The sequence below is a fragment of the Taeniopygia guttata genome, chromosome 1 (assembly GCF_048771995.1).
Source record: "Taeniopygia guttata chromosome 1, bTaeGut7.mat, whole genome shotgun sequence".
Lineage (NCBI taxonomy): Eukaryota > Metazoa > Chordata > Aves > Passeriformes > Estrildidae > Taeniopygia > Taeniopygia guttata.
In genome coordinates, this window is record NC_133024.1 from 4227725 (window position 1) to 4243632 (window position 15908).

The 15908-nt window shown below is 35.6% G+C and overlaps 1 protein-coding gene across 1 annotated transcript in view; it reads right to left on the reverse strand.

The window, feature by feature from the left end:
• Positions 1 to 365: 365 nt before the first annotated feature.
• LTN1 (listerin E3 ubiquitin protein ligase 1) overlaps positions 366 to 15908 on the reverse strand; it is a 30963-nt gene continuing 15420 nt past the window's right edge. Inside the window, exons 14-30 of the mRNA XM_002189994.7 lie at positions 15578 to 15731; positions 15176 to 15326; positions 14280 to 14481; positions 13223 to 13382; positions 12951 to 13055; positions 12559 to 12701; positions 10618 to 10753; positions 9452 to 9596; positions 8142 to 8355; positions 7629 to 7866; positions 6770 to 6844; positions 5764 to 5950; positions 5156 to 5327; positions 3654 to 3874; positions 3002 to 3196; positions 2195 to 2362; positions 366 to 1402 (exon numbers count right to left, since the gene is read on the reverse strand). Of these exons, the coding sequence (XP_002190030.5) occupies positions 1340 to 1402; positions 2195 to 2362; positions 3002 to 3196; positions 3654 to 3874; positions 5156 to 5327; positions 5764 to 5950; positions 6770 to 6844; positions 7629 to 7866; positions 8142 to 8355; positions 9452 to 9596; positions 10618 to 10753; positions 12559 to 12701; positions 12951 to 13055; positions 13223 to 13382; positions 14280 to 14481; positions 15176 to 15326; positions 15578 to 15731 (2729 nt within the window). The 3' untranslated portion in view covers positions 366 to 1339. The remainder of the gene's footprint in view (positions 1403 to 2194; positions 2363 to 3001; positions 3197 to 3653; positions 3875 to 5155; positions 5328 to 5763; positions 5951 to 6769; positions 6845 to 7628; positions 7867 to 8141; positions 8356 to 9451; positions 9597 to 10617; positions 10754 to 12558; positions 12702 to 12950; positions 13056 to 13222; positions 13383 to 14279; positions 14482 to 15175; positions 15327 to 15577; positions 15732 to 15908) is intronic.

Sequence of the window (15908 nt, forward strand, 5' to 3'; positions counted from 1 at the left end):
GAAGTAATTTAGAATAATCAAAGTGATGAAACAGATGCAATGATGGCGTTTTAGCATGAGTAACTATGAAAGATTACAGCTTGTTCCCTACTCTGTCTTTTCAGTTAACCTTCTCAATACCAGCTTTAAATCCTTTCCATTCCCACCTACTCGAATCAAAAGGTCAAGGAATTTCTCCTCTGGAAGCCCAGCGTTACCTGTTAAAAATATAGACTTCAATTATCAACAGGTAAACATCTAAAATAATAGCTGTTGAGGTACAGCCAGTTGACCACACTACAAACTCGGCATCTGAAAATATATACAAATTATTTCTAAAAGTTCGTTACATGCAGGAAGAGATAGCAAACCAGAGACTACAGAGATTGACAAAATTTATTTTTTTATTCCCCACTTTTATTGACTTTTCAAAGAAACCCACCACAAATACCATCCAAGTTGGAATATACTAGTATGCTACCACTGTTAAAAAAAAAAGGCATGAAAAAAAAGTATAGTTGAAGGCTATTAAATTCTGATACATGTGGATGTTCACTTAAGAGTCCTTATTATTCTAGGACAGTGGAAGTACAGTAGATATTCGGTGTTAGCTCATTTTCCAGCTCATGAAGAAAAACAAGAACTGATCAGTGCATCTGCCTTTTCTTTAAAAGCCAATCAGCAATAAATAGATGGTGTCATTGTCATGCAGGAATGATTGTGGTCTCTCTGCTTAGTTTGGCTTCTGAGTTTTCATGGTTTTAGGCTACTGGATGGCTGGGGAGTTTTGGCAAAAAGAAACTTTGAAAGGTGGAAGTTCACTTTATTAGAAGAGGCTATGTTTAAATTTTACGCTTTAAACAGATTATCACCATAGTTTCATGCCTTAATGTCTAACAGCAACAACATTCTTTTTTCCCCAAAAAAAGGGACTATTATGAACGCATTATAATCAATAATCAAATCTTTATACCACCTATGTTATATTCAGCTGTTATATTAAGAGGTATCACCTGGGTTAATTACATAACACCATGTTAGAATATGCCTAAAATAAGAGGTTTTAATCAACTATGCTGTGGCTTAAACACCACTTTTCAGACATAACTCCGCATTATTTCTGAAGTTTTTAATACATCTTAAAAATATACCAATTAAAATAAATTATTGTTATATATTTCTTTATATCAAAGAAGAATCTTCACATTTACAAAAAGACAGTCCAGAGGTGTGTCATATTCTACAAGTGAAGAACTTAAAGTAACTGACATTATTTCCAAATAGTTAACTTCTTTCAACATACAGTTTATTGCCAGCTCTTTATTTGTTATTTAGCTCACAGAAAGAAGAACATTTTGTTTCACAAAAATGTCTCTCGACAGAGTGGACATGTGGATTTGTTGCTGGATGAGAACCATTTGTACTGAAAAAGAGAAATACACCTTTTTAATATACAAAGGCAAGCTGAGTACAGAAACATTAGTACATCACCAATAATAACCATTATTTCCAAAGATCTGTGTTGTTAAGCTGCACCAGGGCAGGTTTAGACTGGACAAAGGAAGAAGTTCTTCACAGAAGTAGTGACTGGGCATTGGATTGGGCTGCCCAGGGAGGTGGTGGAGTCACTGTCCCTGAAGATGTTTAAGAAAAGACTGGATGTGGCACTCAGTGTCATAGTCCAGCTGACAAGGTGGTGTTAGGTCATAGGCTAGACTCAATCTCAAATGTCCTTTCTAACCTAGTTAATTTTGTGATTCTGTGAATGTAACTATCAAAACATTACTTATACTTTTCAAAAAAACAAGAAGAAACAGTAAAAAAACCCTTTTCACCCATTCATCTATCCATGTATATATATATATATATATATATGTATTTGTATATACACCTATAAGACACACACTTAGCAACTCTTCTTTCATTACCCGTCCTTACATCTTAGTACAAAATCCAGAGAAATAACTTTTGATTGCAGGTAATCCCAGATACTCCAATGACAAAGTGGAAAATTGCTGGTAATACAGTAGAAGTTTCTGGTTTAAACTGTATGGATAACCAGGCTGGATGGGGCTTGGACAACCTGGTCTAGCAGAAGATGTCCTTGCCCATGGCAGGGGGATGGAACAAATGAGCTTTAAGGTCCCTTCCACCCCAAACTGCTCTGACTGTAGGGTATTTTGTCTATTTAAAAACATTTACTCCAGGTACTTACCAAGCAAGCTGAATGAAACTTCTTCTTGCATGTTCTGCAAGCTTTTTTGGGAAGAGAATAGTTTGAACCATGAATGACTGAAAAACAGATCATGCAATCTTCAACGCCTTCAAAACGTTTATCCACATTATTTTTCCACAAAGATAAGCCTTCCATAATACTTCCATTCTAACAGAGGGAAAAGAGGTGTTAATACTGTAGAACTCCTTTGAACTGTGCCTGTTGTAGTCACAAAAACATGAAGGAAACAAAGCCTGAAGGATTTATAATCTGAAATTACATGCAATACATGCAGTGCATAATTTATAATACTCTGATCTACAGAAAAGTGAGTATTCAACAGTGCAGGAAGAGTGTATTCAGGAGCACTTAAAAATGGATTTTGAAATTTTCAATCACTGCTTTGTTTTGTTCTAACCACAGATGATGCAATTTCAGCAACCATCAGTCTTTTATAGAATTCCATGGAGGGGGTTTTTGCTTTTGATTTTTGTTGTTGTTTGTAATTTTTTTCAAATTATAGTTAAGATGGTACTGCCATGCAGGACAAACATTGGGCCACATCTTAAGAGATCCAAATTTTCAACTTGGGCTCTGGATTTAACAGGACCTAGTAGGCTGATCATTTTACCTCTGTTTATGTATCTGGAGAAAAGCAGAGGGTAAGAGTGACCCAATTCTACAAAGGTCTTTGCAATCTATTGAGATCTATTACACAGATCTATACAATACTGCATTAAGTAGGAATATTTTTCTGCTATAAGGACTTATTAAGTTTTAAAAACTAGGAGCATTACTGAAATTCACCTGATGTGTAAGATACGTGCTTAACTGTAGCATCCAATTGCGCCACTGCTGTACAGCCACACCAACCCTCTTTCCACTCTCAACTGTTATGGATCCCAGTGGATAATTTGATGGAAGCTGTATTATTAGTTCAATAAAGATATCATCAACAGAATAGGTTGCAATGACTTCTCGTGCTGCAGACCGAGCTTTTACCTTTGAAAAAAATACACATTAAAAAATGCCACTCAGCATCTCTAGTCTTTGTGTGTGTGTATATATATATATACACTATAAACACTACATATTATTTTCTCAAAGAAAACAAAAATCTACTCATATCTCAGTAAACTAAAAAGGAATTACCAGCCAGTTTTCAATCTACTGATTGATTACATCTTTTAAGGAGCAAAATAGTATATTGATACCAGTTTCCACTTACTTTCTCAAATTCTTCAACATCCCAAAATCCATTATTTCACGTTATTTCCAAGCAGAATATTAATCAATTTAATTCATTGATACCAAGCAAAATTATGTTTAATCAATAATACAGAACAACAAAAATGCAATCATATAAAACAGAACCACAATCTGGTTCTGAGAAGTAAAATTTCCTGAAACGTTTGCAAAAGAACTCAAGCAAATAAAAAGAAAGGACAAAAAGTCTTACTGTCATGCCATTAAATAACTGAGTGCTAGTCTGAACAGAAGATATTTCCTGGGAGGAGAGCACACTGCTGACATATTTGCTTGTGAATTTATCCACAACATTGAAGACACGCTTCTCACAGCTATTCCACCACAGCCTCACCATGGCTGGCAGATCTTTCAGTGTTATGTGGTACACAGAGCAGGCCAAGTGTGGGATCTGGGATGACAGCACCCCTGACCCTGGGAGGGAAATAAAAGGTGTTGAAATATTCTTAATACATTAGTGCCGGATGTTGGTGCCTCGACACCACATACAAATTCCTGATTCCGATAAAATGGTGGTACTTGGAATTTCATGTACATGTTCCTATTATTGCTATTCTAAGGGCTTGTTTGACTCAACCCTTCTTCACCAGGCTGGTTTTTTTTTGCTCCTTAGCCTGATACTCCACACCTCAGAATTCACCTTCTAATTTAGAGACTGAACAGAAGTGGACACCAGGAATCAACGATAATTTTATACTGTAGAAATCAAAAAGGCTCATTTTGGAGCGAACAAACAATAAGGTGTTTGGAGGACAGCTGAGCTTTGCAGGCATGTCAAGTCCCACCAACAGAGGTTCAGGCTGGATATTAGGAAATAATTCTTTGCTGAAGGAGTGGAGAAGCATTGGAATAGACTGCCCAGGGAAGTGGTGGAGTCACCATTCCTGGAGGTACTCAAAAAAAATGCAGATGGAGCACTCTGTGATGTGGTTTAGGGAACACAGTGGTGTTCAAAGGGTGGACTTGGATGATCCCAGAGGTCTTAATGATTCTATAATGAGATAAGGGAAGACTTTCCCTCGGGATGTCATGTCAGCAATTCTTTCTTATGGTCATCCAGAAAAATTGTTCTGCAACATACAGTGATATCCAAGCAAAAAATTAAGAAATGGAAACTCCATTTCCTAGCTTATATCTATGTAGGTACATTTAAAAAATGAAGGGACTTAAAAATCTAATTCTCTTTTTCATGTTTCTCAGGTAAAATAAGCAGCATATCTTCTCTCATCATCACTGATTAACTGGGTCTTGCTGAACAGCATGACAAAAACAACTCACAATTTAACATCTCAAATATTAAAAATATATATATTAAAATGTTTTTTAATATTTTGAATTTATATATTAAAATATTATAAAATATAGAAATTTTATTTAATATTAAAAGATATCTCTAGAAGCAATGGTTCCAGAATAGATCACACATTTCTATTGTTTTGGAATCGTTACATTCATGATTCAATAGTAGCAATGCATGATTCCTGGGGTTTGTCTTTCTTGGTTTCTCTGATAAACATCAACTTTGGTTAAGTTTCAAATGGGGAGTGTTAGCCAAAGATTATTAAACACATGTATGCATTTGTCCCTCTGTGTATTTGTTTTATAAGTAAGATTTTTTAAATAAGTATCTGTAAGAAATAAAGCTGATTTAAATAAAAGAACTCTCTCAAATGCATAAATACAGTTTTTACTAACCTTTGACATCTAAATGAAGCTCTTCAGTAAAGAAGGTTTTTGTATCCTTATTTGGAACTTCTGAAGTTGGCCCAGAAAAGACAGGGTTTTCAGGCATAAGCCTGAACAAGTGATAAAGCAGTTTATTCAAGCTTTTAGTTCTTCTAAAGTATTGTGAGTAGAGAACTCGTAGCTGGTAGCATTAAAAAAAAATTCACAAAAAAACCAAAACATGGTAAATACAGCTTACTCTGTAAATAACACAAATATGTCCTTGCAGGGAGGAAGAGCAACACTGTGATTCAGAAGCGGTGTTTAGAACACAAGTTTAGTTCTCTGCACCATTTTTGAATGATTAGAAGATTATAATATGTACCAAGCTTGTTTGAAAATGCAAGAGTCATCTTTTCATTAATCTTAGTTCTTCGTCGCTCTAATTTTACCATTCTCAAGTACAGTGGTGCAGAAATCTAAGTCTATTGGTGCTTTCAGAATTTTCACTAATTTCACAGAAACAAGGGATAAGAAGTTACATAATTAAAAGAAAAAGGCAGGATGAAACTTAGAGACTGAGACTAAATAAGTATGTTAAGAAATTCAGTTAAAAGGAGAAGACTCTGAAAATATACCTGAGAAGAAGCTGCTTTAAAGAAAGCTAATGTTAACTTCCAAGTGAGAAGATATCCCAGAACAAGGCAGAACTCATCACTCAGGGGTTGAATAACTGCAAATTCTCCAACTGGAATGGACTCCAGGGTATTTTCCAGCAAGAGTTCTTGAGTTGCCAGGATAGACATAAGAGCTGCTGGAGGTGATCTGTGGAAAAATATCATCTAGAATAGTAAACTCAAATCTTGAGCACACATGAACTGAATTTATGTTCATAGCCTTCCTAGAAAGTCATGAAAGTAAAGCCATGCACGTAGAGCATGAAATAAGCCTTTTATTACAGGAAAATTTACTCTTTTAAAAATTTCTTCTTTTTCCCTGGATGGGATAGTTGGTGTGTTTACCTTCTTAGAAGACAAATTTAAACTGAATGCTGATCACTTCATCTGAGAGTGGTCTATGGCTGATCTGATTTAACCTACATCATGGATAGCTGCTTTTCTTGCTTTCTCTGGGGTCAACCAACAAAGGAGCAACTGAACAAGGATCTCCCAATCACTGTCAGCTCTGGGTGGAAAATCCTTTGCACCTCTGCAGTTAGGAAAGGTATAAATCATTGGGCTGAGGTTAAAAAGGAGTTTTAACCAGAATGCACTGGCTTCAAGCTGTCTAAAACACATAGGTTAATTTTGTTCCATTTCAAGTAACTGAAATTACCTGTGCAGATAGACACATCCTGAATACAAGTAAAAATTTGCCAAGATTTTCTAATATAAAGCATCATATATGGCATTTAGTCCAGTATCTGGACCTAATAACAACTGCAAATACTGTCTTCAATTTAGCGCAATGGCAGATAGGAGCAAAATATTTAATATTCTAAATACTTATAACCTTATTGTCATAGCTATGCAATTTTTTTAACATCTCCTAGCTGACAGCTACTCTGCTGCAAATTTCAATATTTTAATACACTTTAAAAATATGGAAGACAGTCATATAAAAATTGAGGGAAAAAATACACACAATGCCAGTTCCTCCTCTTCATCACCATAGGACTTGAGATCTTCGTCATCAAATTTAGGCAATTCAGGCATTAATCTACAGAAATATGGAAAGGAAATCAGGTTTAATTTTAAAATAATTTTTAATGAACTATTTTAATAGATGTGATGCATAGTTCTTGCTTATCAACATCAACATTCTTACAGGCAATAAAATAATGGTAGTTATTGCTTAATAACAACACAGAATCTTTCAGAGACATGTCACCATTGCAAAGATGGTTCATGAGTGACAGCCAACAAGCATGTATCCTTGCTCACTTCTCTTTCCAGACCTTTTACTTTTCCTGAGCCATGCTAAAATAAAATTCTCTATCAGAATAAAGTTATTGCAACTTTATGCCTCAGTATAAGTGAAAGATAATGGTGGCTGGCTTAAGCCATCTGCCTTGCAATCTGCATTTTGGGGAGCCAAATGCACATATTTTACAAATTCTGTATTGCCTCTCCAAGAAGTTCATAACAATACTACCTATTTATATTCACCTTCTTACCTAAATTAATGAAAATAAAAACATCATACTCTTTAATGGTAGTGTCAGGCCCAGATAAAACCTGGAATATTTCAGTTTACATTTTACAATTCTATGAGTGCTAAAATAAGGGCTAAAAATAAATACCTTTCTTAAGTCTGCTAATACCTTTAACTTTAGCATTCATAGTTTTATATAGTGTCCTCCAAAACAGAACACAAATTGCCCAGTTAAGGATTTTTCTCCCATAATGGAACATGATTTTGCTACAAGTGCATATTCTATTGCACATTTTTTTTTTAAAAAGGGTCAGGAGGTGACGAGAGTGAAAAATTTGTTGCTTCTTACTTATGCAGCATATGGTAGACAGAAACCTGTACAGGCCGAGCCCGGAAAAGCAACAATGGAGAGAGTGTGTTCAGTAGAGTCTGGAGTTCATCTGGAAGATTTGTCTTCTGGCCTGCCACAAACTTTGCTGGCAGCTTATGGTTTAACAACTGCTCCTTTGAGATGTAAGTTAGAGCTTCACCCAAAGATGATAACACAGAGTTCTGAAAAGAGCCTTCTGATGCATTTTTGGTTTCTCCTATTTAAAAGAAGACAAGCTGTGATGCAGAATGTATGGATGATACCATAAACAAGCTCTGCTGGAAACAACTCAAGACTGCACTTGGCAGGTTCCATCAAATCTTAACAATCTCTATGTTATATGCAATCACTTTACTAATTAACATGTAAGTGTTAAAAAACCTGAATTGTTATAAACTCTATTTCCATTATATTCCTGTAAATTCAAAAATGTGGCCTGTTCAGTTCTATTTCAGAACAGCCTGGCTGTTATCCCCTCGTACATATACTTGCCTGTGATTTTCACCAACAAAGGTAACAGCAAATTGTGAATTCCCTCAGAAAAGAATTCTTTCCATTCACTGACCAAGTTCTTAGGAAGATTTGCAGTACTGTCAGGAGCTGCAGCCTCAAAGTAAGCGCTAAGGGCAGATGCCAAGTCACAACTGACACAAGCAAAAATCTGCACAAGCGGGACATGGTAAAGCAAACGGCTTTCACTTGTTGTCTAGGAGGAAATAAACACAGAGGAAGATTCCTTAACCATAAATTTGCTTTAAAATGTGTTTCACATTTCCTGTCTACACCAGAAAGTGTAATTTCAAAGACAATTCAATTGCAAGAACCATTCAAAAATTCTGTGGGTCGAGGAGGTGGGTTTACAAATAGAATTTGTACTTCAGTAAGAAGTACAAATAAATAAATATTCCTGAAATAAATTTCCAAGTCTCACCAACATTTAGAACCATGGATTGTTTCCATTATATAACCTTCCTTATAATGACAAAAAGAAAATTCAATGGACAACATACTACTAAAAACTGGAAATTACTGAAGTGGCTATCAGGAGAGTATTTCTCCCAACACAGCTGCTCTCTTTTTATCTTTGTTCTTACTAGTTCTGTCAGAAAGGAGTATCATTATCAATTAAAAATATTCCCTACTTAGCCTACACAACAAGATTTTCTTATAAGTTTGTTGTTTGTTTTTAAACAAAATACATTTGAGGCACATACCATTAGGTAAGATTAATCCTGCGATCAAGAAAAGTCACATGAAGTTTCCAGCCTGCCATTCTAAATGCATAGGTGACAGAGAATGAGAGATTCTGTATCTTTATTTGATTAATCAGGAAGCAGTCATCTGACTACTGACACTACTGACCTCTTTCCTAACAGCATAAGAACATAACTTTGGTATTTCATGTGATCAATTATTGAAATGCAGACACTGCTTTCATTCAGCTAATTTTGATGTATCACGTTAGACTGTGTCTTAAAGGAATATTACTTTTCAAGATAGAGACCTACAGCAGACATATTTCAAATTCATTCTCCAATTACCAATACCATTATTAAATATCATATTACTTGAAGAGTGAGCTGATTTTATCTCCATACACAAAAAGAAATAGGACAGTATCATTGCTTGTGCTTTTAAACCACATATGACCTTTGTCCAAAGTCCAACATAAACAAGACTTTGTGCAATTATTCTTATCATTGTGTCAAGTATTTAGTATGCTGAGATTAGAGTGTCCATGCTGTATTCAGGGTATAATCAAACAGGTAAGTACATTAAAAGTGAAGATGCTTCCATATTACCTCTAACCAAGCCAGCATGGAGCACATCAAAAAGTCCCACTCGTTATCAGCCAAAGGAGCTGTGGAATATTTCAGCAACAAGGGAAGGTAACGCATCATCTCAATGTTGAAACCAAGCAATTGAGCACTTGCTTCCTTCAGACTGCTGTAATAAAAATACAACCAAAGCTTATATAGGTTCATGTTGCAGACCTGAGTATTTATATTCTTGTCCTCACTCCTCCTCACAGACAAATCTGTCTGGCACCACCATGCTGTGCCATACTTTTGATAGTCTGTCTTTCAAAGGTAGACTGCTACATTAGCTGTCAAGTCTAAATAAGATTACTAAAGTACAGATTCATACATTTCTACAAGTTACACATTTGCTCAATCAATATACTTACGTAAACTATGAATTTTAGCAATTTCAATTAAATCAATGCAAGAAAAAGAATGATTTTAAGTTACTGATTTAAGAAAATATATTAGCCCTCAAGTGTCCAAATATTATTAGGAAGAAATCCTTCCCTGTGAGGGAGGCCCTAGCACAGGTCCCTAGCACAGAGGAGCTATTGCTGCCCCATTCCTGGAAGTGTTTAAGCCCAGTTGGGTGGATCTTGGAGCAACCTGGTCTTATGGAGGGTGTCCCTGCCCATGATAGGGTTTGGAACTGGATGAGCTTTAAGATCCCTTCCAACCCAGAACACTCAATGGTTTTATGATTATTTGGAACTTTGTTGCCCGTATTTTTCTCACTATAGTAAAAAAAAAAAAATAATCTCAGTATATTTTTCACTCCTTGCTGAAAGATTTCAAATTACATTTTTGGGTCCAGAATTTCAAAAGACAGACAGCTAAGTCTAGTATGCAAGTTTTCTTCCTGCTACCAAAATTATCAATCAGAACTTGGAACTGAACACCTACAAAAGTTGGTCAGTTTTGAATGCATTTGAAAACAGCTGACATCTTTCAAAAGCATTTACACAGCTCCTCAAGTTTCCCAGCCTTCCAGGTACTTTTCTGCAGTATGAGTTAGTGATTACCTAATGACAGATATATTAAGCCAAGGTTTCTACAAAAGCTTAGATGTGTAATATTAGAGCAGTAGATGGCAGTTGTACAGGTTGATTTTATTTTAATTAATAATAAGAAAAAAGGTCAAATTATATCAAAGTTGCACCTACCAGCTAAAGAGAAAGCTGTCCTCATTATCATTTTTCCAAGATATTATGATTTTCAGTATTGCAGGTAGTAGATGATCACAATCAATACTTCTATCCTTCAAGCAGGAATTCAAAATGGAAAGACACCCAAATGCTCCTATGACATAATAAAAATGTAAACTCAACAGTCTCAATTATCAAGACAAAACAAATATTAGAATATGTGTCAACAGAACTCGATTTTAATATTCTAAGACAGTTTGGATAATACTTAACCCTTCTTCTTTGAACACTTAATCCACAGATGTTATTGTTAAATCAAAATACAATATCCAACCCAAACTTAAAAAAAAAAACAGCTCCTATATAATTAAGTGATAGTTTATAAAATCTAAAAAAAAGGAAAGATACCTGCTAAGATTGAAATTTTTATGCTACTAAAAATACAGTAAGCTAAGCAATAATTTAGGCAGATAATTAAGACAATGCAACTGAAAGTTTTGAATTCTAATGTTATAGGAATGTTAATTGGAGTTCTACTCAGAATGTTAATTTTTACTTTTGCAGTGAAGTGCAACTGTTGCATTAGTACTGCTTTCCATTTTTAAGAAGAACTGTATTTATCTAGATTTCTTGGAGAAGATGAACATTTCCAACATGCACAATGACCAAAAAAATATCACATATGCATAGCAAAACCAACCAAAGAAACCCCTGCTTTACTTAAACAAGTTCAGCAGCATTTTTTTCAGCTGCTGAAAAGAAAAGACACCATTGGAATGGTAAGCCTACAACCTACATCCCACTTAATATGAATTTGGACATTCATGTTTTGCTCAGGAATCCCTAGAAAACTGAGAAGTAGTAGAAAGGAAGCACTAATTACAAATAAAAAGCCTCCACAAAGGAGGAGGAGTGAAGATTCTTCCATTTTCTTCTGTTCAAAGTTTCACAGACTCATTTGTTTGCCTCACTGGTTCACTTTGTAAGCTAGAAAGCCTCAAATAAGTTGAAAGAGTAGGAACTACCACAGCAGAGATCTTTAAGATTCCTCTCAATTTCTGTGTGACACTAACACTGACAATTTTCACACCTGAAGAACATCCATTTGAAGAACTCATCTGAAATCCTGAGAACACTGCCAAGGGACAGATGGCCACAGTTTAAAGTAACCAAAGATAGGTTTTTTTCAATTTAAGTAAGTGCAGTTCCGTTACAAAATAAAAATCACACATTTGAGTTTTCATATAGACTGATCAATAAGACTGTGTGCAAGTACACACAAAAGCAGTAAGGGACAAAAACAGAAAGGATTTTCCTCTTAAATAAAGTCTAATTTATACAGCTAGAAGGACTGTAAGTGAGCATTTCCAAATGATTTTCTTGAAAAGCAGCGAGTTTGTGAAAACTTAGACCCAAAGAGAGTGGCTATAGACCCAAATGAAGTGGCTATATTAAAAGCAGTATCATAATACATCTCAACCACCTCTTAGGTAATTTCCACAGCTGCACACATTTAATGTAGTGTAGTTTTCAGTTGGAGGAGCTACTCAAAAATTATATGTAAAGTGTGAAAGAGCTCTTGGCAAAGTATCTAAAGACAATCATGACCAGTTGACAATAGTAGTATTTTTGTATGCTGTGTAAAGCCTAAATGGTTCACTGAAAACTTTGATATTTACAGGCATGCTTAGGTAAGATAGATCAAACTAGAAGCACAGCAACAACAGGATACTTTTAATAATATCATCCTAAATATTTTCATTCTGATTTTGTATCTGTACTTTCTGAATGAGGCAGAAAATTACTATGCCAAACAGTCTAGAAGAAACAGGCAAACTGAGAAAGCATTTCTTTCTAGGAAGAGCGATTATAGTAAATATGTTTTATCTAAAAGCAAACTTTATTACAAAATAATGTTCTTAAATTCTAATGAACTAGACTGAGGTAAGAACAACTCACCATCAGTGCTGGAAAGCTCTGTCTGCGTACATGTCATAAGTTTGGCCACACAGTGGAAGACAAGTTCCCTCTTTTCTTCCTCAGTTAAGAAAGATGATAAACACTGAAGTGTATGCAATCTGCCCTCTGTTAATGGAAGGAACCTATTCATATAAGCAAAACACCAAGAATGAAAGAAACGCAGAAACTGAACTAGGAAACAAAGCATCAGTTAGTTCACAATGAGGTAATATCCTCTAACATAACAATCCCACATGCTAAACCAAGTCTGACTTTCACATGCCATACACAAGTATCATTTCATTTTCAACTTTCAGTTGTCAATGGCCAGAATCAGGATCATTTCACACTACCAACATTCACCAAGTTTATAGGCAGCACTATTAAGATACCCGTCTGCTGTCTTGAAAAGCTCTTTCCTCTCCCAGGATACAGCATTCTCAGCACGGATCACTTTGGCCATGGTTAAGGACCAGAGTCTTCCATGTTCCTCTGATCTTCAAAGAAGAAGAAATACCCTGGTTAATATATACAGATGCTCAGGGCTCACCACAAAAGCATTTGGATGCATTCTGAATCAACACACAGATGGAATACAGTGGCACTCTGTGCAATACAAACTGTGAAAATAGAGCCAAGAGTTGTTTCACTTGTTCTCACATACCTGTCAAATATAGTTTGCTGCAGGCTAGCTGTACTATTCAGAGTACTGAACTCCCCATACGTGATGTGCATCTCTTCTAACATATGAAGATATTCCAGAAGCAGATAAGGAGGATTCTGCAATTCTTCAATCCATTGTAATGAATACAACAGTTCTGCAACTAATTAAATAACAGCTGTTGTTTATAAATGACTACTGACTTGCATAAGCAAGAAGTTTCAGGTCAAGTTTTTGTTGTTTTTTTTAATGTGTTTTTAATGTATTAAAGGTATTATTTTTACATGCAATCTCAGATGCTTCAGAGCATGAACTGGATATTTGCCATTGTAACGTACAAGAGAAAAAAGGCTGCAGTAAGCTATTCTAGATAGACAAGAAATTTTAAAGCAAATTAAGCATGGCATGACTCTTCTCTGTTCCCCTCCTTTTCTTTAATATATATATTTCCTGTAGACAAGGCAATCAATACCTAAGTCCAGAAGAAAACCAAGCAAATTTCAAAAGAGCTAGCATGTGGTTCCTTCATCAGCTTACAAAGACCCACGCTACAAAATTACACTTCTCATCATGGTGAGAATTTTGGAGATAGAATTGTTAATTTGATAATGCTGCACTTAATTTGAGCATTCTTGAAAATAAAAGGAATCTAGATTCCACCTCATGGAATTAAGGAAAGTTTTTGTCTCAAACTATCTTTACATTATGGTTAAACCCTCAAGGGAGGGATACAGTTCTTGTAGCCCACTCATGCCAATGCACAGTGCGTTTCGGCAATGAACATATCTGAAGTTTTGAAAACTCATACTTCTCCCAGTTCAAAGTTCTGTTGAGACAAGATGTAAATAACCAAAAGAGGTCCCAGGAGCATAAAAACTATTTTTTAAAGGAGACCTGAACAAAAGTAAAAAAGAAAAAAAAAAGGAAAAAAAGGCAACAAAAAGTAAAAGGATAATTTCTCACACCTGTATGCCAAACTTCAACTACGTATTTCTAATTTTCAATTCAGGTTACAACTACTACAAAATAAACTTCCCTAAGTTTTACCATTGTAACTTACTTATATTATCAATTTTCTTTCTTTCAGCATCATGACTTCCATGGAGTACACTATTTTTCAGCTGAAGTAGCACCATTTTGCTTAATAAGGCTGAAGTACACAGATGGCCTGGAAGTTTATTTGTGTCGCACAGCTTGACACTTGATTCCAGAGGTTCACAATTCATACTGAGCCTTCCTTCCAAAAGAGGCTTGTGCATCCACTGTAATATGTGCATAAAAAGAGTATGAAAAAATACTTTGATCTGTTAAACCTTGAAAATTCAGAATGATTAAGAAACTACCATGAAACATACATATTCATATCAAATGCACAATGGTGAGGATGACCCACTCCAGTGTATTAAAAATCTAACTGCACAGCAGTATTTTGAAACTGTACTGCTGCTCAGAAACAAATACATTTCTTTAGAACTCTATGTATTTTGCAAGAAATTGTAGGGTTACTGTAGACTGGTGCCTGCACAGGAAATTTATGTCCTTCCCAACTCTCTACTTTATGTATGTCATTTTGTTGATAGATAGCATACCATATTCTTCTGCAGATATTGGTGTCTTTCACAAAATTAATCTTTATGAAGCATTAACTTAGAGATAAAAACATCTTCACAATGTATACTCTGTCAGATAAAATTTCTAAATTGTAAAGCAAGTCACTGGTGTTCTGGGCAGAAAAGGGTAATTTCATGGATTTTGATTTTTCTCCAGTAGTACTGGATGGGTCCATAAACAGAGATTTTATCCCCTTTATGGGCAAAGGCTAACAAGAACCTCTGCAGAAACATATGGTACTCATAAGTGCAGTGCCATGTCACAGGAAAGAAAGCTTACCACCCTAGGGGACAGAGGCTTGAGGAAAGATTGACCACCTGGTGCAATCCATTATCATTTCCATACCTCAGAGCACAGAGACTCGTGCAATTTCCTCCACTCAATTTTGTTTGGTGTGACGTGCTCAACATAAGCTCTCACAAGATATCCAGACTGTCCATCAGCTTCCATGAGCTTCAACAATAAATCACTGACTGCAGAGATCAAAACCTGAAGACTGGGAAAGGGAGAAAACACTGCAAACAAGTTTGGCACTCATGATTAAGAGCCATCTGCATATTTTCCATTGATACAATGCTCCATACATGCTGTACCAGGAGTGGTGTAAGTTCTTCTCTACCCACTGCCTCCAACAGGCTGAAAAGTCTCTCAGGAATACAGACATCAATTCAGTGAAGGCTATTACAGCACTGATCCTGGGTTTTTTTAAGAATGAGACATTATGGAATAGATGTGCATCCCAATTACCTTTTAACATCCAAAGAGGAAGACTGAACTTGATTCTTGACCCACAGTGCAGCTTTAAGCAAAAAGGTGCTCTGTTTCTGAGTGCCCTGAAGCTGATGCACAAGTGAATTTACACCAGACATCCAAGTGTGTTTTAATTTGCATACAAGCACATCTATTGTAGGAAAAGGAAAAAGAAAACAAAACAAGAACAAATGGACAAGCAAATCTATCACAAACAGCTAAACTCTAATTACAACCTACAGCATACAGCAACAATCACATGTCTAAAGGTCCTACAGTAGGTAAACAATTCTCTTTCCTGTGGTTACATGCAAAAACTATCAAAGGC